General features: G+C 38.8%; 2 protein-coding genes across 3 annotated transcripts; both read right to left on the bottom strand.

Annotated features, from left to right (window-relative positions):
* Positions 1–1,716: 1,716 nt before the first annotated feature.
* On the bottom strand, positions 1,717–24,127 carry LOC134749936 (mitochondrial protein C2orf69 homolog). 2 transcript variants are annotated; one of them, XM_063684961.1, is made up of 11 exons: positions 23,955–24,127; positions 17,294–17,397; positions 15,719–15,814; positions 13,001–13,128; positions 11,936–12,040; positions 10,489–10,588; positions 9,837–9,901; positions 8,467–8,622; positions 7,395–7,501; positions 4,221–4,333; positions 1,730–3,414 (listed from the first exon to the last, which is right to left on the bottom strand). In XM_063684961.1, exons 2-11 carry the CDS (start codon positions 17,318–17,320, stop codon positions 3,265–3,267), a joined length of 1,047 nt encoding a protein of 348 aa, XP_063541031.1. In that variant the 5' UTR covers positions 17,321–17,397; positions 23,955–24,127; the 3' UTR covers positions 1,730–3,264. The 2 variants fall into 2 exon arrangements, with proteins under 2 accessions (XP_063541041.1, XP_063541031.1); XM_063684971.1 differs by lacking the exon at positions 17,294–17,397 and having other exon boundaries at positions 1,717–3,414.
* LOC134749926 (TWiK family of potassium channels protein 7) lies at positions 22,048–23,892 on the bottom strand. The gene has a single exon (XM_063684949.1). The coding sequence runs from the start codon at positions 23,615–23,617 to the stop codon at positions 22,550–22,552; it is 1,068 nt and encodes a 355-aa protein (XP_063541019.1). The 5' UTR covers positions 23,618–23,892; the 3' UTR covers positions 22,048–22,549.
* Positions 24,128–24,234: the final 107 nt, after the last annotated feature.

Here is a 24,234-nt window from a genome sequence, read left to right on the forward strand (position 1 = left end):
TATAGATATCACTGGCAGTCATTTAATTGACAAATTGAAGTGCTGGTCTAGAAAAAAATACTTCTATGAATGAAAATATTACTTTTATTCACTATGAAAATACATTTAGTGCTTTGTGAGATCATGACAACATAAATCATATTGTGTGTGTCGCAAATCATTTTCCTAAAATACAACAATCAATTGTGACGTTTATGTTATTCGAAACTTATTTCAAGTCGAACTAAGTTCTTTTACAGTTTTTATTTTTCATATCATAAGTTAATTATATATTAACATTTTAATAATGGATATGCATACATATATGTATCGAGTCGTTTTTACGCCACTGGGTTTTAATAGCTTTCGTTATGTCTCGAGTCAAGTACTTTCTTGTATTTTAAGTGCAACTTAAAAGACTCAATAGGAATTATTTAATAATGTGTACCTAAGCCATTAATTTCATATGGAGGAATGATGCGTTTTAGAAAACTTTGTACATAATTTCTTTATAGGACTCAAGTCTTTACAAAAGACTCGGGTCTGGATAAGAACTTAAGCACAGAATGAGTAATAGTATTATCATACAGAACGGCCACGCACCGCCCCGCCCCGATGCGAATGACCTCGCCCCGCGACAGCAGATTGACGTCCGTTCGCCGATCGCTCAGTACTATTTTTAAGCAACTTACTCACACTCATACATACTTACATAGGTACATTGCAAGTTAAATAAAAGCTTGTAAAAACGTTCATTGTTACATTGAATGAGCTTTCTGATCTTAATTCATAACTTCATAAGTTTACTTGAATCAAAGATAAATATAACTCCGTAATAGATGGATACAGTCTAAGGAAAAAACGTGCCTCGAAAATCACGAAAATTTGATTCTCGATCAGAGGGCGCCACTAGTTTTGGCCTACACTCGTATAGAGGGCGTTGACGGTTTCGTTTGTTATTTATAATTTTAACGCATATCAGTGAAAGAACATGGATCAAAATTATAAAAATAATTAATGCAAATAAAAAAAATCATTTATCCACATTTAAATACATTTTATCGTATTTTTATAAATATTTATTTTTAGTTTTAAAGTGTGTCGACAGATGGCAGTGAATTTACTGGGGTTACAAAATTTACTATGACAGTACCGCTCTAGTATAAGTTACTCTATGCTTGAATCTTAGTTAAAGTATATATTGAAGATCGAATGAGAATCGGTGACTAATATTGAGTTAGTTTTAATTTTCTATCCGATTTATTAAATAGATTTCGTGTTTAAAAATAACTGCTATATATGTTTTTCCAATAATTATCTGGTGCTTTATTTCATGCATGGTGTGAAATAATTTAATTTAAATACAATCAAATACCCTATTGTCATATAATTACGGAAAATCATTTTGTTTTCATCATTTTAACAATATCCGGTGTTAGATAAAAATCATAGAGTAACTTATACTAGAGCGGTACTGTCATAGTAAATTTTGTAACCCCAGTAAATTCACTGCCATCTGTCGACACACTTTAAAACTAAAAATGAATATTTATAAAAATACGATAGAATGTATTTAAATATAGATAAATGATTTTTTTTATTTGCATTAATTATTTTTATGATTTTGACCCATGTTCTTTCACTGATATGCGTTAAAATTGTTAAATAACAAACGAAACCGTCAACGCCATCTATACGACTGTAGGCCAAAACTAGTAGCGCCCTCTGAACGAGAATCAAATTTTCTTGATTTTCGAGGCACGTTTTTTCCTTAGACTGTATCCATCTATTACGGAGTTATATCTATCTTTGATAAAAATAATCTACTTAGCCTGCTTGTTTACAAGTATTGTAAAATTAAATTAAATTTTATACAAATTTAATCAAAAGAAATGTTTCATTTAGGCGGTTTTAGTTACGAGTATTTGAAATACAATTAATTCTTATAATATACTCATAATCTCCCACCTCGATTAAAATTAAATAACTGCAATGGGGTTGGCCGGTCAGTGTTTAGCAGATGGCGCCAGCATAGCTTGCCATGTCAATTCCTAGAATTGTGTCAATTTTTTTAAATGAAATTTTATGCCCTGGATGCTAGCTTTAAGCCATATCTCATAGAAAAAAATGCAAGCTATGATGGCGCCATCTCTGCAAACCATTGACAGTTGCCAACCCCGTTCAGGTAGAGGTAAACATTTTGTACTAAGCAGGAACGTTTTTTTTTACTCTTTAGGTACTGAGTGGTTAGAAACAATACAACAGAAATGGGAAAGAATTAAGAAAAACGCGTGCTCATTTCACAAAAAAACACGACGGTGTCAAGCCGAAGAGAATTAAGAAGACACGAGTGCTCACTTCATACATCGGTTTTGTTACCAAAAAAACTATTACTTTCGTAGTCTACATCTAGCGTCAAGTAGCGGAACTATCAGTACTGCTATTCGACACTAGATGTCACATGTGTCGCGACTGTCTTTTCATTTCTCTTTGGTCACACGCCAGTCGTCGACTCTAAGCAAACAAGGTTTAACAGGGATCAGGGATTTACTGGTATTTTTTGTATGGGAATGAAAATCGTGGACGGGATTTTCGTTTTTTGTTAATTATTTATTTTCTAATTAGGCAATCTAATAATACGAAGTCGTTACCTAAATACATAACTGAGTCCTGTATTTCGAGTATAAAATAAAAGGGAATATTACGCGAAACTGCGTAGATGGCGCCAGTAACACAATCTGAGGGTCTATCGCGAAACAAGAAAATCGAAATTTCGTTATCTAGCATCTCTGTCACTTGCATATTCGAGCGATAAAGAGGCAGATAGCGAAATTTCGGATCCGCGTTTCCCGGTAGGTCCTCTGTAAACGAACCGCCTTGATGCATCAATGTCATATTTTATTATCTCTGAAAACTTGTCAAAAACCTGTTAAAGGGTATGTATAAGTTACTCTCATCATCATGTCAGCCGATAGACGTCCACTGCTGGACATAGGCCTCCCCCAAGGCTCGCCACTCCGACCGATCCTGTGCCGCTCGCAACCACCGAATTCCCGCGACCTTCACCAGGTCGTCGCTCCATCTTGTTGGAGGCCTACCGGCAGTTCGTCTATGGTTTACTAAAAAGTTAAATATAAGTTACTCTATTCACACAGTATTTAATATTAAAAAGGCTAGTGCTGCACCCTGGTGGCAGAACATTGCAGTAATATCCCCTATTCGAAAAATGTGGCTATTTCGAAGTTTTTGCAAAAATCCGGTCCCTGATTTGTAAGCACGTATGTTCTATTTGGTGTTCTCGTCGGGGTCCTCGTCGGTGTGCGGAGCCCCGGCGCCGGCGCCGGCGGAGGCCTGCAGGCCGCGGAAGTGGCTCAGCACGTTGAAGTGTGTGAGGAGCGTCACTGGCGTGCCGTCCGAGTGCAGGTAGCGGTGGATCTGAACAAAATAACTGCGTTTTTTAGGGTTCCGTACCCAAAGGGTAAAACGGGACCCTCTATTACTAAGACTCCGTTATCTGTCTGTCCGTCTGTCACCAGGCTGTATCTCATGAACCTGAAGATTTAATGTTTCTTAGTCGACTAGCAGAATAAAATAGCGACTGTTTATTATTTGGATTTTGTTTTGTCAGTTCGATTCCCGGGCGAGACAAGCGAATTTAAAATAATCTTAATTTTTTCCACACTGTATAATCATTTTGTAATTGTTTTTGGAATTTTATACAACCGTGATATAATGGAGAGCTTTTCAGTCGAGTACCGTGTTTAAGCAATGAAGCTTGCTGAGTTGCCTAAGTCAGGTACGAGATTGAAAAGATTGATTATATCACTATTGTATACAATCCTTTTTTACGAGTCAACAAAAATAATACTTTAAACTAGTAGGATCATATAGGTAAACAAACCAAAAGTATTCAGCTAAGATACGCGAGCAACCGCGATACTCTCATACTCGTACGCGCCCGGCCGCCCAGCGGGTTGGTCAACGACACCTCCTCGTAACTCATGACGCCCTGGTACTTGCTCCGCGCTAAATTCAATTTTTAGACAGTCTTTTTCTCGATTTTGTTCAATGTCATTATAGTTGACTAAACCGTATCGAAATGAATATTAATAGTTGAGTTGGGATACGTGAAAAGTACCCAATTACAATTTGGTATACGAAATCTTAATTTAACCATTACGGTCGACTAGAAAAAAAAACTTAGCCTACCGCAGTAAATGAATTAACAGAGTAATAGTTACATTTGCGCCCAAGTTCCTCAGCATGGCGGTGAAGGCGCGCTCCTCCTTGCCGATCCACGGCCGCGCGTCGTCCATCACCTGGTACGGGCTCACGTGCACAAAGATCTCCACGTCTGCACAAACAAGAGACAAATTTTCATTAATGGTATCAATGGATCAGGTTCAGTATTCAGTATTCAGTCATTTATTGCCTTCATAGGTACATAATAAGATGTTACATAATAATTTTGATCAGCTATGAACCCTGTAGGGCACTGCAACTTAATACTCACTAATTAACTACATTCTTATCTACGTAACTTACTAACTAAGTAATTAGTAATAAGTAGCTAAGGAACACGATTATAGGTTACAATACATAATATATTAAATTTGACATTCCAATTAAAGATTATATTACATGTTATTGAATTTCACATTAGATAAGAGATCAAATATTATTAAATTTACATTAAAATGGAATTTTACATTGCGATTGGAGATTAAATATTGTTAAATTTACCTTACGATTGAAGATTACATATTTTTACATTTTACATCACGATTAATTACATATTAAATATTTTATTATATTATATTTCATAGTTAATAACATTACATTATATTTCATATAGTTACATCTTCATTTAAGAATTCTAGGTTTGTTTTTAGGATCAAATGTCTATATGGGACCCATTGCATTAAAAACAATACAAAAGTCAGAAATGATAGTCAAAGTCCGACAGTCGTACTTCACTCGCGAAACGCTCCTAACAAAACTATATGTGAACGTGACGCTCATGAGAGCCCATCTTGAAGTATGGACAAAACAAGAAAATTGCGTTTTTGTCGCTGAAATATTGCGTTTATGTATATAGCTGACATACAATCTTTTTTTGGATAAAATGTAAGGAATCGAATGGAACCCTTACTTTTTTCCTTTTTGAAAGTTAAAAAATTACTTAAATTTTGAAACTTTCAAGTCCTGTATTTTTGTATTATTTCCATATATTATTTTAATATCCACATTATTGTTATAAATTGCCCATTTGCTATCTATTTTAACTAGATGTTCTTATACAATTCAACATGTGTCATCATCCCTATACACACTATTAATGTTTTGTTTCACTACAAATTATAAACTGAAATAGATATCATACATTAAAGCAAAGAGGATAGAATAAGATAGAGCGGTACTGTCATAGTACATTTTGTAACCACTATAAATTCACTGCCATCTATCGACATACTTTAAAACTACAAATGAAGATTTATAAATATACGTTAAAATGTATTTAAATATGGATAAATGATTATTTTATTTGCATTTATTATTTTTATATGATTTTGACCCATGTTCTTTCACTGATATGCGTTAAAATTATAAATAACAAACGAAACCGTCAACGCCCACTATACGAGAGTAGGCCAAAGCTAGTGGCGCCATCTGATCGAGAATCAAATTTTCGTGATTTTCGTGGCACGTTTATTCCTTAGACTGATGGATACAGTCTAAGGAATATTACGAAGTTATATCTATCTTTGGTACCTCTAAAAAAGACCTTTCACTCCATTATTTTTTTTTTATTCAATCAAAATTTGTATTAGCAAGTTTGTTTGTAGTCAACTAGAGGATAAAATATGTAGAAAGTACTTTGAAATCGAGAGACTACTAACGCCATCTAGAGGGGAATAGTGTGAACTGTTGTTGCAATTTGACTTTTGGCTTATCTTTGATAGTGGGTGGGTTTGAGACTGAAGGTGATCCCTCAAGGACTATGACGACTCATTCATTGACATATTAAAAGATTAACAGCCTGCGCCTTCAGTGGCGAAAAGAAACTAAGACAATAATTCAACACGAGGTCCATAGATGGCGTTAGCGACATATGTTAATTTTGATATTTTGTACGACCAAAAAACATTCCATGAGCCTCGATTGAGTGAGTTCAGACTTATACGTGAGTTTAGTCGCCATATTTTAATATCTTATCGTTTCAGTATTCAGGACAGAATGCCTCGAAAATCAAGAAAGTTTGATTCTCGATCAGATGGCGCCACTGCCTTTGGCCTACTCTCGTATAGAGGGCGTTGACGGTTTCGTTTGTTATTTAACAATTTTAACGCATATCAGTGAAAGAAGGGTCAAAATCATATAAAAATAATTAATGCGAATAAAAAAATCATTTATCCATATTTAAATAAATTTATCGTATTTTTATAAATTTTCATTTTTAGTTTTAATGTGTGTCGATAGATGGCAGTGAATTTACTGTGGTTACAAAATGTACTATGACAGTACCGCTCTATCCTATTATATCCTCTTTGCTACTAATTACAGTGGAATCCGCATATAATGACATCGAAGGGAAGTGACAAACACGTCATACCAAAGAGGATAGAGCGGTACTGTCATAGAAAATTTTGTAGCCACAGTAAATTCACCGCCATCTATAGACACACGATTAAAACAAAAAATGAAGATGTATAAAAATAACATAAAATGTATTTTAATATGGATAAATGGTTTTTTTTATTTGCATTAAGTATTTTTATATGATTTTGACCCATTTTCTTTCACTGATATGCGTTAAAATTGTTAAATAACAAACGAAACCGTCAACGCCATCTATGTATACGACAGTTAACATGGCCATCCACTCAGTGTACACCAAAGATAGATATAACTCCGTAATAGATGGATACAGTCTAAGGAAAAAACGTGCCTCGAAAATCAAGAAAATTTGATTCTCGTTCAGAGGGCGCTACTAGTTTTGGCCTACAGTCGTATAGATGACGTTGACGGTTTCGTTTGTTATTTAACAATTTTAACGCATATCAGTGAAAGAACATGGGTCAAAATCATAAAAATAAGTAATGCAAATAAAAAAAATCATTTATCTATATTTAAATACATTCTATCGTATTTTTATAAATTTTCATTTTTAGTTTTAAAGTGTGTCGACAGATGGCAGTGAATTTACTGGGGTTACAAAATTTACTATGACAGTACCGCTCTAGTATAAGTTACTCTATGGTGTACACACATATAAAATGTGACGTCCCACGGGTAATGGTACCTTATGGCGGTTGGCGCTTACGACGCGTAGCGGCGTATTCAAGTCGTTAATAACAGCATAAGCGCCAGCCGCCACAAGGTACCTTTTCCCGTGGAACGTCACATATACTAACTGAGCCTGACGAGGGTTTCTAGTAGACAGCGCGAGCCGAGCCACGTGTTGCGACCGCCGGCGTGCCCGCCGTCCAGCCAGTACATCCACGAGATGCACGAGATGAACCTGTGACACATATACACATACAATTGGCTAGATGACAAAATTTAATTAATGGTACTAATCGATCAAATGTCTATATGGGACCCATTGTCACAGGGCGGACACGCTATACATCAAAAACCGCCTCGTCGGACTCGCGCACGAAGGGTTCCGTACCATTACGGAAAAAAACAGCAAAAAAATCACATTTGTTGGATGGGAGCCCTATTTAAGTATTTATATTATTCTGTTTTTAGTATTTGTTGTTATAGCGGCAACAGAAATACATCATCTGTGAAAATTTCAGCTGTCTAGCTATCACGGTTCATGAGATACAACCTGGTGACACCCCTTTGGGTACGGAACCCTAACAATCACTTGCGTTTCTATGTGTGAACGGCACGTCTGTACACGCGGCATGCGTCATAGTGTGAGTAAGTTGCTTAAAAACAGAACTGAGCGGTCGGCAAACGGCCGTCAATCTGGTGTCGCGGGGCGAGGGCATTCGAGTCGGGGCGGGGCGGGGCGTGGCCGTTCTGTATGATAATACTTTATTCTGTGCCATTGTATTAAAGCAATACAAAAGTCAGAAATGATAGTCAAAGTCCCGCTTTACAGATGTATACTTAAATAAATCCATACTTCCATACTAATATTATAAATGCGAAAATCTGTCTGTCTTTCTGTCTGTGTGTTCCCTCTTCACGCTTAAACCGCTGAATCGATTTAGATGAAATTTGGCATAGAGATAGGTTGAGTCCCTGAGAAGGACATAGGATAGTTTTTATCCCGAAAATCATCCCTTAAGAAAGTAAAAAGCGGGGTGGAATTGAGATAATTAACGAAGTGCCTGCTAATTTGTGTGCATAATATGCTCAAATTTAGATTGCTATGAGAATTTTTTCAGGCGCTATACTTACTTTAGCTGCTGTTACTAAGTCCACGCAGACGAAGTCGCGGGCAAAAGCTAGTAAACAATAAATGTGAACCTTGTGGCCTGCGTGTCCGCAGGCGTGAGCGTGTGCGTGTAGTGGAACTCGTACAGCAGCTGGTTGAGCACCACGCAGCCTTTACTGAAGCCCACCAGCGCCAACTTGGAGTCCTGCAGCGCTAAGCTCGGTCGCCACCACAGACTGCTCGTCGACCTGACAACCAGTAATTTAAATTATTGTAGTGATATAAAAAAGTTGCAAAAACAACTAGATAAAACCGACCAAGTCGGACTCGCGCACCGAGGGTTCCGTACTTTTTTAGTATTTGTTGTTATAGCGGCAACAGAAAAAGAATCATTTGTGAAAATCACGGTTCATGAGACGCCTGGTGACGGACAGACGGACAGCGGAGCCTTAGTAATAGCAATTACCCTTTGGGTACGGAACCCTAAAAAAACAAAAATGTGAAATGTGTGTTTTGTATATGACATTTATTCCGGGTTATTAATGAAATCTTATTTACTTAAATTTGTATGTCTATGTCTATTTTTTTTTTGTTTTTAGCAATTAATGCATGTTAACCATTAAGTAATAATTATAATGCCAATTAGCACGTAAGGTTTAGCTGTTAGTGCTGATTGAATGGAAAATAAATAAAATGAAATGAAATAAAAAATAGACAGAGCATTTACAAATAGGGAATATTACGCGAAGCTTTGCGTAGGGGGCGCCACTACCATAATCCATCACAATCTGAGGGTCTACCGCGAAACAAGAAAATCGAAATTTCGTTTTCTAACCTCTGTCACTTGCATATTCGAGCGATAAAGAGGCAGATAATATATCTATTTTCGCGTTTCCCGGTCCCTTTCTAAAAAAACCGCCTTGATGTATAATTCGAATCTGCATCTTCTTAAATGTCTTTTTCGCCTGGTAATCTGTTAAACAAAAGCCCTTGTTCCTTTTGTGCGAGCGGTCGTCCATTGTGTACCATTGAGTCTGAGCGCGTGTACCATTGAGTCTTTTTGAGAAAATAAAAATTCTTTAACCCGGAATTTCAACTTAATCGGTCCAGTAGTTTCGGAGAAAATAGGCTGTGACAGACGGACGCACGAGTGATCCTAAGCGCTCCGTTTTTACGGTTCCGTACCCGAAGGGTAAAAACGGGACCCTATTACTAAGACTCCGCTCTCCGTCTGTCTGTCTGTCACCTGGCTGTATCTCACGAACCGTGATAGACAGTTGAAATTTTCACAGATGATGTATTTCTGTTGCCGCTATAACAACAAATACTAAAAAGTACGTAACCCTCGGTGCGCGAGTCCGACTCGCAATTGGTCGGTTTTTATTTTCCTTTTGAGGTACGGAACCCTAAAAATGTAATTTTGAAACCGCAGACGACATTCATTGGAACTAAACCTACTCACGGCTCGAGTGTCTCCGGGGCCGGGCTCGCCGCGCCGTTCGAGCTGCCTTCCTTTGGCGAAATAGTCTGTAAGAGAGGATTATCATTTATAAATTGTATATGCAGATGTCAATCACAGTGAAAAAACCGGCCAAGTGCGAGTCAGATTCGCGCACCGAGGGTTCCGTACTTTTTAGTATTTGTTATAGCGGCAACAGGAATACATCATCTTTGAAAATTTCAACTGTCTAGCCATCACGTTTCATGAGATACAGCCTGGTGACAGACAGCGGAGTCTTAGTAATAGGGTCCCGTTTTTACCCTTTGGGTACGGAACCCTAAAAATCAACGATGATCAAACTCTGGCTAAAGTGGGACTCGAACCCACATCTTTGGGTTGCCGGTGTTACCAATTTTGCCCGCTAACCATGCTTATATTTTTCCATTATATTTTACTTTTACATGCATATTGTAAAAAGCTTAGCCTAAGAAGGATGACGAATGAAAGGTAATAATACTGTTAAGACTACTGTTGGTTGAGGGCATCGAATGACCGTTCGTTGTGGAGATCCTTGGCCTTTTGTCCAGCAGTGCACGTCTTTCAGCTGAGATGATGATTATGAAGACTACCAACTCGGCTAGGAGGCCGTTCATGTATTCGTGTGTCATCTTACGTGGAAATCTTCAGGGTCCTCGGACGCGGCGGCCTCCAGGCCCGCCAGTAACTCCTCTTCGGGAATCTTCTTCACTTGATTACTTACTTCTTGCAGTAACCTGCACAAATAAATACACAAACTTGCTGAACCTATTTGTATTTTTTTATAAATTATGTTCCCACACTTCCACCACAAAAAAAATACTCGTAAAATAAACTACCATCACCTCGACACAAGGAATTAAATTACCATTAATTTGTGGTTAAGCAGTAGCAACATAGAAAAATAACAAAAGTAACGGCAAGTAGTAAAGTTGAAATTTGAATGGATCAACTATCGTCCACGACGTTGGCGTTGACCGTTTCGTTGGATTTTCGAGAGACCGCGCGCGATACAATTATTCGTTTGACGCTAAGAGAAAACGAGACGGAGAGTGCGGGGCGCGAAACACAGTAGCACGCCGGGGTGGTTGCTCTACTCGCAGGTGGAGTAGCCGCAGCTGTAGTAGTGGAGTCTGCTAGTAGAGTACCTGTGCAGGTGTAGCAGCGCGCTGTGCGTGGGCGTGTGCTCGGGCACGCCGGGGTGGTTGCTCTACTCGCAGGTGGAGTAGCCGCAGCTGTAGTAGTGGAGTCTGCTAGTAGAGTACCTGTGCAGGTGTAGCAGCGCGCTGTGCGTGGGCGTGTGCTCGGGCACGCCGGGGTGGTTGCTCTACTCGCAGGTGGAGTAGCCGCAGCTGTAGTAGTGGAGTCTGCTAGTAGAGTACCTGTGCAGGTGTAGCAGCGCGCTGTGCGTGGGCGTGTGCTCGGGCACGCCGGGGTGGTTGCTCTACTCGCAGGTGGAGTAGCCGCAGCTGTAGTAGTGGAGTCTGCTAGTAGAGTACCTGTGCAGGTGTAGCAGCGCGCTGTGCGTGGGCGTGTGCTCGGGCACGCCGGGGTGGTTGCTCTACTCGCAGGTGGAGTAGCCGCAGCTGTAGTAGTGGAGTCTGCTAGTAGAGTACCTGTGCAGGTGTAGCAGCGCGCTGTGCGTGGGCGTGTGCTCGGGCACGCCGGGGTGGTTGCTCTACTCGCAGGTGGAGTAGCCGCAGCTGTAGTAGTGGAGTCTGCTAGTAGAGTACCTGTGCAGGTGTAGCAGCGCGCTGTGCGTGGGCGTGTGCTCGGGCACGCCGGGGTGGTTGCTCTACTCGCAGGTGGAGTAGCCGCAGCTGTAGTAGTGGAGTCTGCTAGTAGAGTACCTGTGCAGGTGTAGCAGCGCGCTGTGCGTGGGCGTGTGCTCGGGCACGCCGGGGTGGTTGCTCTACTCGCAGGTGGAGTAGCCGCAGCTGTAGTAGTGGAGTCTGCTAGTAGAGTACCTGTGCAGGTGTAGCAGCGCGCTGTGCGTGGGCGTGTGCTCGGGCACGCCGGGGTGGTTGCTCTACTCGCAGGTGGAGTAGCCGCAGCTGTAGTAGTGGAGTCTGCTAGTAGAGTACCTGTGCAGGTGTAGCAGCGCGCTGTGCGTGGGCGTGTGCTCGGGCACGCCGGCGTTGTTGCTCGGCACGAAGTTGTCATAGCAACTAAAGCTCTTATACTCGATCCTGACAAAAATCATCATCATGCTATTAAATTCTTTTTTTTTTGAACCTGTAGCAATGGGTCTGCTTAAATTAACCACAACGGGAATGTTACCTCTTAAGGCCAACTTATTTAAGGACAAGTGAAATAACAACCCAGAAAACAGGAAATTTATACACACAAACATCATCATTTTTTTTTGACATGTGAATAGAAGCGTTTGTTTTTAATTATACCTAATTGTATATTTAATATTAAGTTAGATTTTAATTTTGATCTCAATTTACATTTTAACTGTAATTCTAATTTTATTCTTTGACATGTAAATTGGCTTTATGAATAAATGAGTATGAGTAGCCGCTTCTGTGGATGGTCAAAAAAAGATATAACTCCGTAATAGATGGATACAGTCTAAGGAAAAAACGTGCCTCGAAAATCAAGAAAATTTGATTCTCGTTCAGAGGGCGCTACTAGTTTTGGCCTACAGTCGTATAGATGGCGTTGACGGTTTCGTTTGTTATTTAACAATTTTAACGCATATCAGTGAAAGAACATGGGTCAAAATCATCAAAATAATTAATGCAAATAAAAAAAATCTTTTATCTATATTTAAATACATTTTATCGTATTTTTACAAATCTTCAATTTTAGTTTTAAAGTGTGTCGACAGATGGCAGTGAATTTACTGGGGTTACAAAATTTACTATGACAGTACCGCTCTAGTATAAGTTACTCTATGGGATGGTATTCCATCTGTCCAATATCTTTGGTCCAATGTGTATTTGCGTCTCACATTTAGCTTAATGAGAGAGTGACACGCAATGCACATTGTACAAAAAAATACGCTCGTGTACGAAATTTCCGCAGACGGATATGGCCACATCGACCTTAAGTTTGGTGGATGAGTATGCGGGCTGTGTTCTCTAGGTTCCACTTGATACACATATTATCTGGGGCCCTAGGTAGGTCTCTCGTTAGCTTACCTAGAGGGCCGTACGACTACGATGTGGTAGGTGGGGAAGTTTTGACTGAGGATGCGAGCCGTGTTTTCAAGGTTCCACTTGATATAGTTCCGATTGTCGCGGTGCGCCTGCATGATCTCCGGATAGTCCTGCAAAACATTATGAAAGTCATAAGTAATATGATCGGTAAGTAATGGGATAATATTACACTAAGGGCCTGTTTCACAATGTCCAAGTAAAGTATTTTAACTGCCAGATAAAATTTGCTACAAAAAAGCACTTTATCCAGCAGATAAAGCTTATTTGGAGATTGTGAAACGCCAACGATGACTTTATCCGTCAGATAAGTGGCAAATAGCTTATTCAGGACTTTACTTGGACATTGTGAAACAGACCCTAATAGCCCTAGAGTAAGCTCAATAGAGTTTGTGTAGTGTAGAGTAGGTGGATAAATAACCTCACTGTGACTTGTCACCGCGACTCGCCGTCAAAAGGTGTCACTGTGACTTTTCACAAACGTTACAAAATCACATACGTTCCTAGCGCAATCTCTGTTACTCAAATCACGACAAACGCGGAGCGCGACGCTACTGACTGTAACTCGGCTCTAATCGGGTTCAGTCGGGAGTGTTCGGAAGTGGCGAACATCGGATGACGCCTGAGGCGCTACCACAAATATCATGCAGTGACACGGGTAACAGGCGTGACAGTCACGATGACTTTTCACTGTGACGTTTTTGGAACGGGATCGTCAGTCACATATCAAAATGTAACGCTTTTCCCCATGTTTACGGTAAATATACAAATTGTAACCATATTGGTATCTCCATAGATATAACTCCGTAATAGATGGATACAGTCTAAGGAAAAAACGTGCCTCGAAAATCAAGAAAATTTGATTCTCGTTCAGAGGGCGCCACTAGTTTGGCCTACACTCGTATAGAGGGCGTTGACGGTTTCGTTTGTTATTTAACAATTTTAACGCATATCAGTGAAAGAACATGGGTCAAAATCATAAAAATAATTAATGCAAATAAAAAAAATCATTTATCCATATTTAAATACATTTTATCGTATTTTTATAAATATTTATTTTTAGTTTTAAAGTGTGTATGACAGTACCGCTCTAGTATAAGTTACTCTATGGTATCTCTAATCTAAAATTTTGATTAGAGATACTAATATGGTTACATGGTTACACTTCTAAATAAATAAGTTTATTTTCCCAATTTGGATTTACCCATGCTCAAACATGCCAATCCAGTCCAAAAATCGTCATACAATAATATTGCATTGTCAAAACAACCCAAGCAATAGCGAAGCTTTAGTACAATTTACGTTGAACAAACGATAGCGCGTTCTATCTCGCCGGTGGCGCCATCTGTTGCAACATTGAGTAAACTATAGAACTAGGGCAAGTTGCACCCAAACAAAGAGCAGTGAAAGTGAAGTATGAAATTTCCGGTACAGTCGCCATCAGATATATCGGAGCGATCGAGGTGCTCACAAATATCTGAACACGCCTCTATTGTCAAGGCTTTAGATTGCGTGTTGAGATATTTTTGAGCACCACGGCCGCTCTGATATATCTGATGGCGACAGTACAATAAAATTTAGCGAACGTTAACCGATGCATGCACTGCTGTGACAGGCATGTAATTAAGACTGGGATAGGATAGGGACTTAGTGTATAATGCTTTGAATTTTTATTGTTATTAATAGGTACCAATTTTGTAAATTTTAATTTTATATTTATTTTTATTATTTTGATGACATGTGTAAAACTGATGATGAGCCTTGCAGCTTGAAATAAATGTTTTTTTTTTTGCGTGTAGGGCCCTCAACACTCGTGCGCGAAGCCGTCTGGTTCACTAATCAGCGAAATCGACTCCACACTCGCGTTCGCGGCTTCGCGCCGCGTAGTCTGGAGCGGGCTTGTCCCATACATATTCGTGAAATATTTGGTCGCGTTCACGATATTTTAGATTTATCGCCATCATTCATTTATTTTATATTTTAAATATTCATTGTGCTTTATTGTACATATAGTATATTAGATATTACTTTTCCAGTTGTTTATTTCATTGCTGTCTTTATATTTATTTAAATGTTGTGTCACACATCATGATTTCGCCAGCCAGGATAGCACCACGATGAGTCGCGATCATTTCGCGGATGCTAGAGTGTGGCTAATGAAAGTTGAACCTGAAAAAACGCGCCAATTTAAAAAAAAACTGTAGCAGGCGGCTCTTTGATTACATAATTTTTGGATTGGATAATTTTTATAATGATTTCTAGAATATGAAAATTATAAAAAGTACAAAAGTTATGCAATCCTTGTAATCGAGCCTCCTGCTATGGATATTATGAAAATGCCGCGTTTTCTTCAGGTTCAACTTTCATCCAGACCCTAATGTGTTATATTATATAGTTGTTTGTTAGTTTGCTTTTTAGGGTTCCGTACCCAAAGGGTAAAAACGGGACCCTATTACTAAGACTCCGCTGTCCGTCTGTCTGTATCTCATGAATCGTGATAGCTAGACAGTTGAAATTTTCACAGATGATGTATTTCTGTTGCTGCTATAACAACAAATACAAAAAAAGTACGGAACACTCGGTGCGCGAGTCCCGACTCGCACTTGGCCGGTTTTTTCACTTTACTTTATACCTGTTTCTGCTGAGAATAAATCGTTTACTCTAAAAACTAATAAAGACTACAGCTGTTTCAGTAGACGTTACCTGCACATCGCCGCCCCAGAACACGAGAGCGGGCGGTGTTTGCACGCGGCGCGCGCACGGCGAGAACAGCACGTCATTGCGGCGCCCCTCTAACCCCTGGAATACAGGAAAATACAACATCAACCAGATTTTATAATTAATAAATTGATAGGGCTGGCTCATTCCTTGGCCAAAGGATCGGAATTGCCATTCAGCGGAGGAATGAAGCCAGCATTATGGGCACCCTTCCGCAGAGTTCAGATCTGGGGGACTTTTGTAGTTAGTTTTAATTTAGTTGTAATTTGTTTTATAATTAAGGTTTTAGTTTTATGTTAATTTTAAGATTATTAGTTATTGTATTATAAAAAGTACAAAATTTAGCTTTATTTAATGATTTTAAGTCATAAACCTTAAATTCCATATAAATTGATTCGTTTTGACCAACTTTTAAATTTTTTCGCGGATTTATGCAGGTTTCCTTACTATGATTTCCGTTATACGTGCTCACTAGCGCCACTGCTAAATAATTGTGATAATTTAAAATTAACGATAGATATTTTTTTTAAATAATCGGCCAAGTGAGAGTCGGACTCGCGCACCGAGGGTTCCGTACTTTTTAGTATTTGTTGTTATAGCGGCAACAGAAATACATCATCTGTGAAAACTTCAACTGTCTAGCTATCACGGTTCATGAGATACAGCCTGGTGACAGACAGAGAGACGGACAGCGGAGTCTTAGTAATAGGGTCCCGTTTTTACCCTCTGGGTACGGAACCCTAAAAAGGGGGCCGCTACGTACTGTATTTTGTATTTAGGTACCTATTGAATACATTATAATATTTTTTACGTTGCTGGATTCGTCGATCTATGAACTCAAAACAAAAACGGCCGTTTTAACTTTGGACGCATAGATATTGACGAATCCAGCAACGTAAAAACTATTATGTTGTATTCAAAAGGTACCTAAATACAAAATACAGTACGTAGCGGCCCCCTTTTTTGAATAAGTATCAGTAATTTTCTGGTAATTTTAAATAATGTCAATTATTTAGCAGTGGCGCTAGTGAGCACGTTGACGGGCTTTTAAATAAGATAAAAAAAAAGGGTTATCTGCCGAAATATGTCCGGATGGTATACCAAAAACACCGTCAAAGGGCTTTAAATATCGGTCAGGCAAGTACGTATCATTGTTGTCTTACGCTTGTTAATTCTTAACTTTAAAATGGAGTCCAGTGCCCTGTTTATCAAAAGCTTGTAGCTTGTAATACAAGTGGAAGTCCCTTTCTGCTGTCAAAAAGTGAGTTCCGCTTGTATTACAAGCTACAAGCTTTTGATAAACAGGGCACTGGTTCTTTCGAGCCAGGTATGTTTTTCCGAATGGGTCACTGTAAGTGTGGTATTATCTATAAAAAGGGACCTTATTGTCGATGGCGCTTACGCCATTATAAACGATGCTCCGATATAAATACAATGCCGCGCGACGCTGTGCGGCGTAGACGCTCGACAATAAGGTCCCTTTCCATAGAAAATGCCCCAAATATTTTATTGGATCGTAAAAGAGCCCTTGAGGCCCTGTAGAATAATTTTGTGTCGAACCTTGACGCGACTGAGTCGCACCACCATTCGCTTCACCGAGCCATGTCTGCGGGGTCGCGACGCATCGCTGCGAACTTCCGTGAGGGACGGATGCAGATCTCAACCTGGACAGCAAGTGAGACATTCCTTTGATATAGGCCGTTAGGCCAACAGTTAAAAATATACTTAGGAGTGAAGATGTAAAAATTTCATGTTGAATTTTAGGGTATTTGGATACCGAATCGTGTGCAATGGAGAAGATGGACAAGGAGGGCCGACCCCAAGTAAATAGGAATAAAGGTCGAGGAATATATAGGTATTTGGATACCGGTATATTTTTCAGAAACCGGTTCCGGTGTTAAAGAAGTAAGACGCTTGTCAAACGCTCCCGTGAAATAGTGAGAAATCAGTGCATAAACAAGAAAAATCAGTCCGAAAGTGTTGATAAGAACGTTAATTAATCGTGTGTGAACTAGATAAACAATAAATAACAACACAGAACGCGATATCTTTAGTGAAATCAGTCGGCAAAAAAAATACAAAAAGATTTGAGGTTATCTGTCACCGAAACATCCATTCCGCATATCCGCTACAATACTGCCAACCTAAACGTCGAAGGCACGTTCAGAAATCTGTCAAAAATTACGTGTCTCACGTCTCACCACAAAATGGCTGCCGAGCTGTCACCTGAGATGTCACTTTTGTTGACAAAACTCGATGAGAAACTAAAATTACAAACAGCTGAATTGACAGAAAACATAACGGCAATTGCTCTACAACGTGTCGATGAAAAACTAAAACCTATTCTTGAAGAGAACGCAAAACTTAACCTAGAAATTAACACACTTAGAAACAGAGTAAACAAATTGGAAAAATTAACAAAGAAGCATAATTTCTTACTACATGGTATTATGGAGAAGGAGAAAGACCCCTCCGAACTCGTGGAACTAGTGATAAACATTCTAAACCAACAAAGTGAAAGTGCCAAAACTGATAACTGGGACAAATGGGAAATTAGTAGTGTCCAAAGACTAGGAAGAAAATCCGAAGAAAGAAGCCGACCCATCCTAGTTAGCGTAACATTGGAATGGCGTAAACTGATGGTGCTTAAAAACAATAAAAAGCTCCCAGCCAAAACTTACGCTACTGATGATTACCCTAAGGACGTGCTGGAAAAAAGGAGGGAGCTTAAAATCAAAGCAAAAGAAGAAATAAGCAAAGGAAAAATTGCATATTTGCGCTATGACAAACTAATTGTACGGGACAATCCAAATCCAAATGAAAAACGGAGGAGATCTCCAACTAACTCACCCTCCACTGTGCCAAGCACAGACAAAGGCTCTACAAGAAACCCTAATAAAGTAATAAAAACAAATGCATTTTCACAATGGAGATCTAACAATGACTTGGAAGACGACAAAATCCTATAGCAACCAAAGAACCAATACCACCGGAACGACCCAACAACAAATACTGCATTAACACCCAAATTAAGATCAAAAAACCTAAGCACCCCAACCCGGCTTGTCACCGTGGGGGAAGACGACTATTACCCTCCATCCAACAAAAAATCAACAAAAATTAATTCTAAACACCAAAAGAACACCATCAACACTAACCGCATCAAATCACAAGAGAAAACAATATCAAAAAAGGATAACTATCTTAAAGTGTGCACTTATAATGTAAGGTCATTATCAACAAAACAAAGAATGTTAGACCTAAACCAAGCATTAGAAAAAATCAAATGGGACATCATAGGACTCGCAGAAACGAGAAAACTGGGATGTGCTATTGAAGAACATACAGAATATATACTGTGCTATAAGGGTGAAACTAAGGGCCTCTATGGAGTGGGTTTCATCATTCAAAAATCATTAAAGAACAATATTTTAAGCTTTAAGGGAATATCAGAAAGAGTCGCATTACTACGAATGAAATTTGAAGATGGACCCCTCTCAATAATACAAGTTTACTCCCCTACTGAGAGCTCAAGTGAAGAAGACATCACAAAATTTTACAAGGACTTATCGGAAGCACAAAGCTCAGCTGATAAAAACATAATAATCATCGGGGACTTCAATGCTAAAATTGGACATCCCAAACCAGAAGAAAACACCATAATGGGAAAACATGGATATGGGGAAAGAAATGCCAGGGGCGAACGCCTAATACAGTATGCATATGAGAACAACCTATCTATAATGAATACATACTTTAAAAAGAAAGCATCTCGAAGATGGACATGGGTCTCACCTGATAACAACACAAAAAACGAAATCGACTTTATTCTCAGCCCTAAACCAAATACTATAAAAAACATAGAGGTGTTGAACAATGTAAGCTTTCCCTCGGATCATAGACTAGTAAGATGTACTCTTAATACAGAAAAACCTAAAGTCAGTCGAAGAGTGTTTAATACAGTCCCCAACAAGCTGAAGAGTGTAATAGAACGAAGTAACTATATTAAAAATCTAGAAAAATATGTAACAACATCAGAAAATTCACTGATCGAGTCCGAAGATGTCCAATCCCTAAGTAATAAATTGGAAATAATAATAGCAAAAAGTCTACAATCTACTAAAAAACCAAGCACTACCCAACACAGAGTTCTTACCAATCAAACACTTAGTCTAATTTCTAGACGACATGAACTATTGACCATGAAGCCAAGAACCAGAGAAATTAAAGAAGAATTGTGATATTCAAACAAACAAATAAGGCAATCCGAAAAGACTATGATAGCCATAGACAATCAGTAATAGAAAGGAACATGTCAAAGTTCAGAAGCTCAAAGAGAGCTTTTAAAGAACTTGCTACTTGCAAAAATTGGATACAATCTTTGAATGATGAAAAGGGAGAAACTAGGGATAGAGATGATATAGTGAAACATGCCACAACTTTCTATGCTGGACTTTACAAAAAACCATTACAGGAGGAAGAAATTAACTATAACTGTAATAAAGAAAATACTTCAGAAACAATCCCAGAGCAAATAACTATAAATGAGATCCTAAAACATATAAAAAAATTAAAACCTGAGAAAAGCCCAGGAGCAGACAGCATCTCGAATGAAGCCCTAAAAATAGGTGCTCCAATTTTAATAACATATCTAGTAAAACTGTTCAACCTAGTTTTGAAAAACAAGGAAGTACCAAACCAGTGGTGTGAATCCAACATAACACTACTCTACAAGAAAGGGAACCCGCTTGACATCAGCAACTACAGACCTATAAGCCTACTATCAACAATATATAAACTCTTCTCATCAATAATTCTGAGTAGAATAGCTCCAAACATCGACAGAAATCAACCGGTTGAACAGGCAGGATTCAGATCACACTATTCTACAACCGACCACATCCACACCATGGAACAGGTTATTGAAAAATATAAAGAATTTAATAGGCCACTATATATAGCTTTTGTGGACTACTCGAAAGCTTTCGATAGTATAACACAGTCATCTATATTGCTTGCCCTAAAAAACAATAATATCAACAACACATATATAGACATAATAAAGAATATTTATTCAAAAAGCACAAGCAGAGTTAAACTAGAAAGGCAAGGCGAACCATTCACAATTGGGAGAGGAGTGAGACAAGGCGACCCACTCTCTCCAAAACTATTTATAGCGGTTCTGGAGGATATTTTCAAGAAAATGGACTGGAATCGAAAAGGAATATGGATATCAAACAAAAAACTAACGCATTTAAGATTTGCTGATGACATAGCCATCTTTAGTGAATCAGCAAAAGACATGGAAAAAATGCTACAAGAACTGGACTTTGAAAGCAAAAAAATCGGCCTGCACATGAATGCATCTAAAACTAAAATCATGTCAAACTACAACAAGAAGACTATCAAAATAGAGGAAAAACCCATAGATTATGTGGAAGACTATGTATATCTGGGAAAATTAGTATCTTTCGCAACAACCAGTAATGAAAATGAAATTGATAGAAGAATAAACACAACCTGGAAGAAATACTGGGCACAAAAAGAAATTCTCAAAGGCAATTACAATCTTAACATGAAAAAGATCATAATGGATTCCTGCATTCTTCCTAGCTTGACATATGCATGCCAAACATGGGTTTACACGGAAAGAGCGAAGAACAAAATTCTATCTTGCCAGCATGCAATGGAAAGAAGTATTTTAAATTTAAGAAGAATACAAAAAACAAGAAATATAGACATCCGCAAGAGAACAAAGATAACAGATGCCCTGCAGTTTAGTCTGAAACAAAAGTGGAGGTGGGCAGGTCATGTAGCAAGATATCAGGATCAAAGGTGGACAAATCTTGTAACAAAATGGCCAGGCCCAGCTGGAAAGAGAAGAGCGGGAAGGCAAAGAAAAAGATGGGCAGATGACATTGTACAGGCTGCGGGAAAAAAATGGATGGATGTTGCCACCGACAAAGAGAGGTGGAGACAGATGGAGGAGGCTTATACCCTTGGGGACCACTAATGTGGGATAAAGCTAAATAATAATAATAATAATAATAATATTTTTCATACAAATTAACCGGTATTCAATTTCGGTATCACGGTTGTTTTGCACTTAATTTAGCTAATCTGACCAATCATTATCCTTACCTAAATACTATTTTATAATATCAAAGAAATATTGCAAATGCACAAAAAAATAAACAATATAAAAATCAATATTTTTATTTAATTATTACTAAAATGGACAAAGTAGAAAATACAAGTTTACAAAATAACCAACAAATGGCATGTGACACCAATAATTGTTAGCAAATTATTTAGCTAGTATACTCCAAAACTCGATTCCACACATCTGACACATCCAATTTAGATTGAACAGTCGAAGGCAAAAATATCAATACAGACAAACGGCTCAAAAATATGTGTACACGACTTTATTGTCTAAGGTGTAAAAGCGTACACATATTTTTGAAACTTTGGGAATGTATATATATTTATGCCCTTGATTGAACATACAAAAGTTCAGTCATTCATTCATTTATTTCTCAATCATTCATTTTGGAACATTGGACTAAAATAGAGTTGTGCCGTTCCCGGTAACATTTCCCATTTTGTATGGGGAAATTTCTCGCTCGGTAACATTTCCCATTTTGTATGGGGAAATTTCTCGCTCGGTAACATTCCCCATTTTGTATGGGGAAATTTCTCGCTCGGTAACATTCCCCATTTTGTATGGGGAAATTTCTCGCTCGGTAACACTCCCCATACGAAATGGGGAATGTTACCAGGAACGGCACTACTCTATAGACTAGAAACTTTCTTTCACTTCACTTGTCTATTAGCTTTCTGGTGATAATATTTAGTATCATTCATGCACACTGTTATCTTCAAAGTGATGTCGTCCAAACAGTTTTTGAGATCCTCTCGGAGCTCTCGGACCTTAAACCTCACATCTTCACACATCAGGTTGTAGCACATGGCCACTAGGCCCATACCCAGCAGCACATAAACGAAGTTTATAACGAGTTTCACATGAGAGCCTCCCGCTGAATCAGCTATGTTGGCTCCGGGAACAAAATCTCCAAAACCAATTTTACACAAGCTTATAACACAGAAGTATGTAGAATCGAGATAGTTCCATTTCTCCCAAGCCCCGAACATAATAGTGCCTGACAGGATGTAAAATGATATAACCCATAGGCAAGCAGTGGACGGAACTGTGATCTTTCTCTTTATCGGCTCTCCATCTTCAAACATTGGGTCTTCACGTCTGCTGCACTCGTGAGCTGTTATATACAACCATTTAAAGGTTTTCGCCAACACCTTACCCATGTTACAGAAGTATAAAATATAAATCGGTATACCGAAAAAGGCATACGCAATAGTTAGAATTTTGCCCCAAACCGTTTTGGGTACAATATTGCCATATCCAATCATAGTGAACACAGATAAACTGTACATTAGAGCAGCTGGGAATGACCAGATATCTTCAGGCGAGTGTCCACTGTAGCCTTTATGTATGGCTTGTGATATATTATTCTGGTATACTCTTAGGATTTCGTCTGCTCCAGTTTTGAAGGCGGCTTCATCAAATATGTTGTTTTTCTGTACTATCGTCCAGAGTTGTTGCGTCGTGTTGAGCCGCCACTGGCGCACGTCCTCGAGCTGCTGGTCGGGGCTGTTCTTCTCGATGTGGATGAAGCTCGCGGCGCCGAGCATCGCGTAACACACGACTAGCGCACCGACTCCCACTTGTGTAAACATGAATGCTATGAATTTCCTTAAGCAATCCTTTATTTTCTCCCTGGCGTCGCTGCCGGTGGTGGACGACGAGTCTCTGCTGCGCATGGAGCCATGAAAACTCGAGTACGCCGTGTTCTGCCGCTCCATGATTGCGATCTCATATAAATTACGAAACTGGAGTATTCCAGCGGCACTGACGCGAGTAGTAGTACGTGAGCGCCTGCCCCCGCACGCCCACTATTTCGGGAGATTAATTGGCAAGCCGCCAGACTAATGTTATTATAAAACAGGTTGTTTTGATTTGAGTATGACACTTTATTTGCCGTAGCCGTAATATACAACGCAAACATTCGAAATAATGAAGTAAAGGGATAATTGACGGACGTAATCGCTGATTCTACCGATTATTGTGATCCCTATATATTTAATTTTACTTATAGCAATTAAAATATACTGACGTAGAAACTAAAATAAGCGCACTTACCGCTACTGCTTGTAAACAGTGCTTTTCTGTCTTGATTGTATGTATTCAGATAGTGAAAAACCAATTACTCGAAATAGAATAATAACAACAGCTGCAGTTATGATTTAAATTTATGATAAACGAATAAGACAGAATTTTATTTTGATATTTATGATGAATATGATAATGTGAATTTGTTGATGCGAGCCTAGACTAAAAACCAAACGCAATCAAGAAAGTTGATGCTCTTTTTGAAGCGATTTGCGTTTAGTTTACAGCACAAAGAAAAAAAAAATATGCA

This window comes from Cydia strobilella, chromosome 2 (genome assembly GCF_947568885.1).
Source record: "Cydia strobilella chromosome 2, ilCydStro3.1, whole genome shotgun sequence".
NCBI classification, from domain to species: domain Eukaryota; kingdom Metazoa; phylum Arthropoda; class Insecta; order Lepidoptera; family Tortricidae; genus Cydia; species Cydia strobilella.

Excerpts from the sequence above, each read along its gene's own strand:
- LOC134749926 (XM_063684949.1), bottom strand. The coding sequence starts at position 23,617 with ATGGAGCGGCAGAACACGGCGTACTCGAGTTTTCATGGCTCCATGCGC.
- LOC134749936 (XM_063684961.1), bottom strand. The coding sequence starts at position 17,320 with ATGGTGGTGCGACTCAGTCGCGTCAAG. Across the intron at positions 12,041-13,000 it reads GTAGTCGTACGGCCCTCTAG|GATCGAGTATAAGAGCTTTA; the intron begins GTAAGCTAACGA and ends GATTTTTGTCAG. Across the intron at positions 4,334-7,394 it reads AGAAACCCTCGTCAGGCTCA|ACGTGGAGATCTTTGTGCAC; the intron begins GTTAGTATATGT and ends TTGTTTGTGCAG.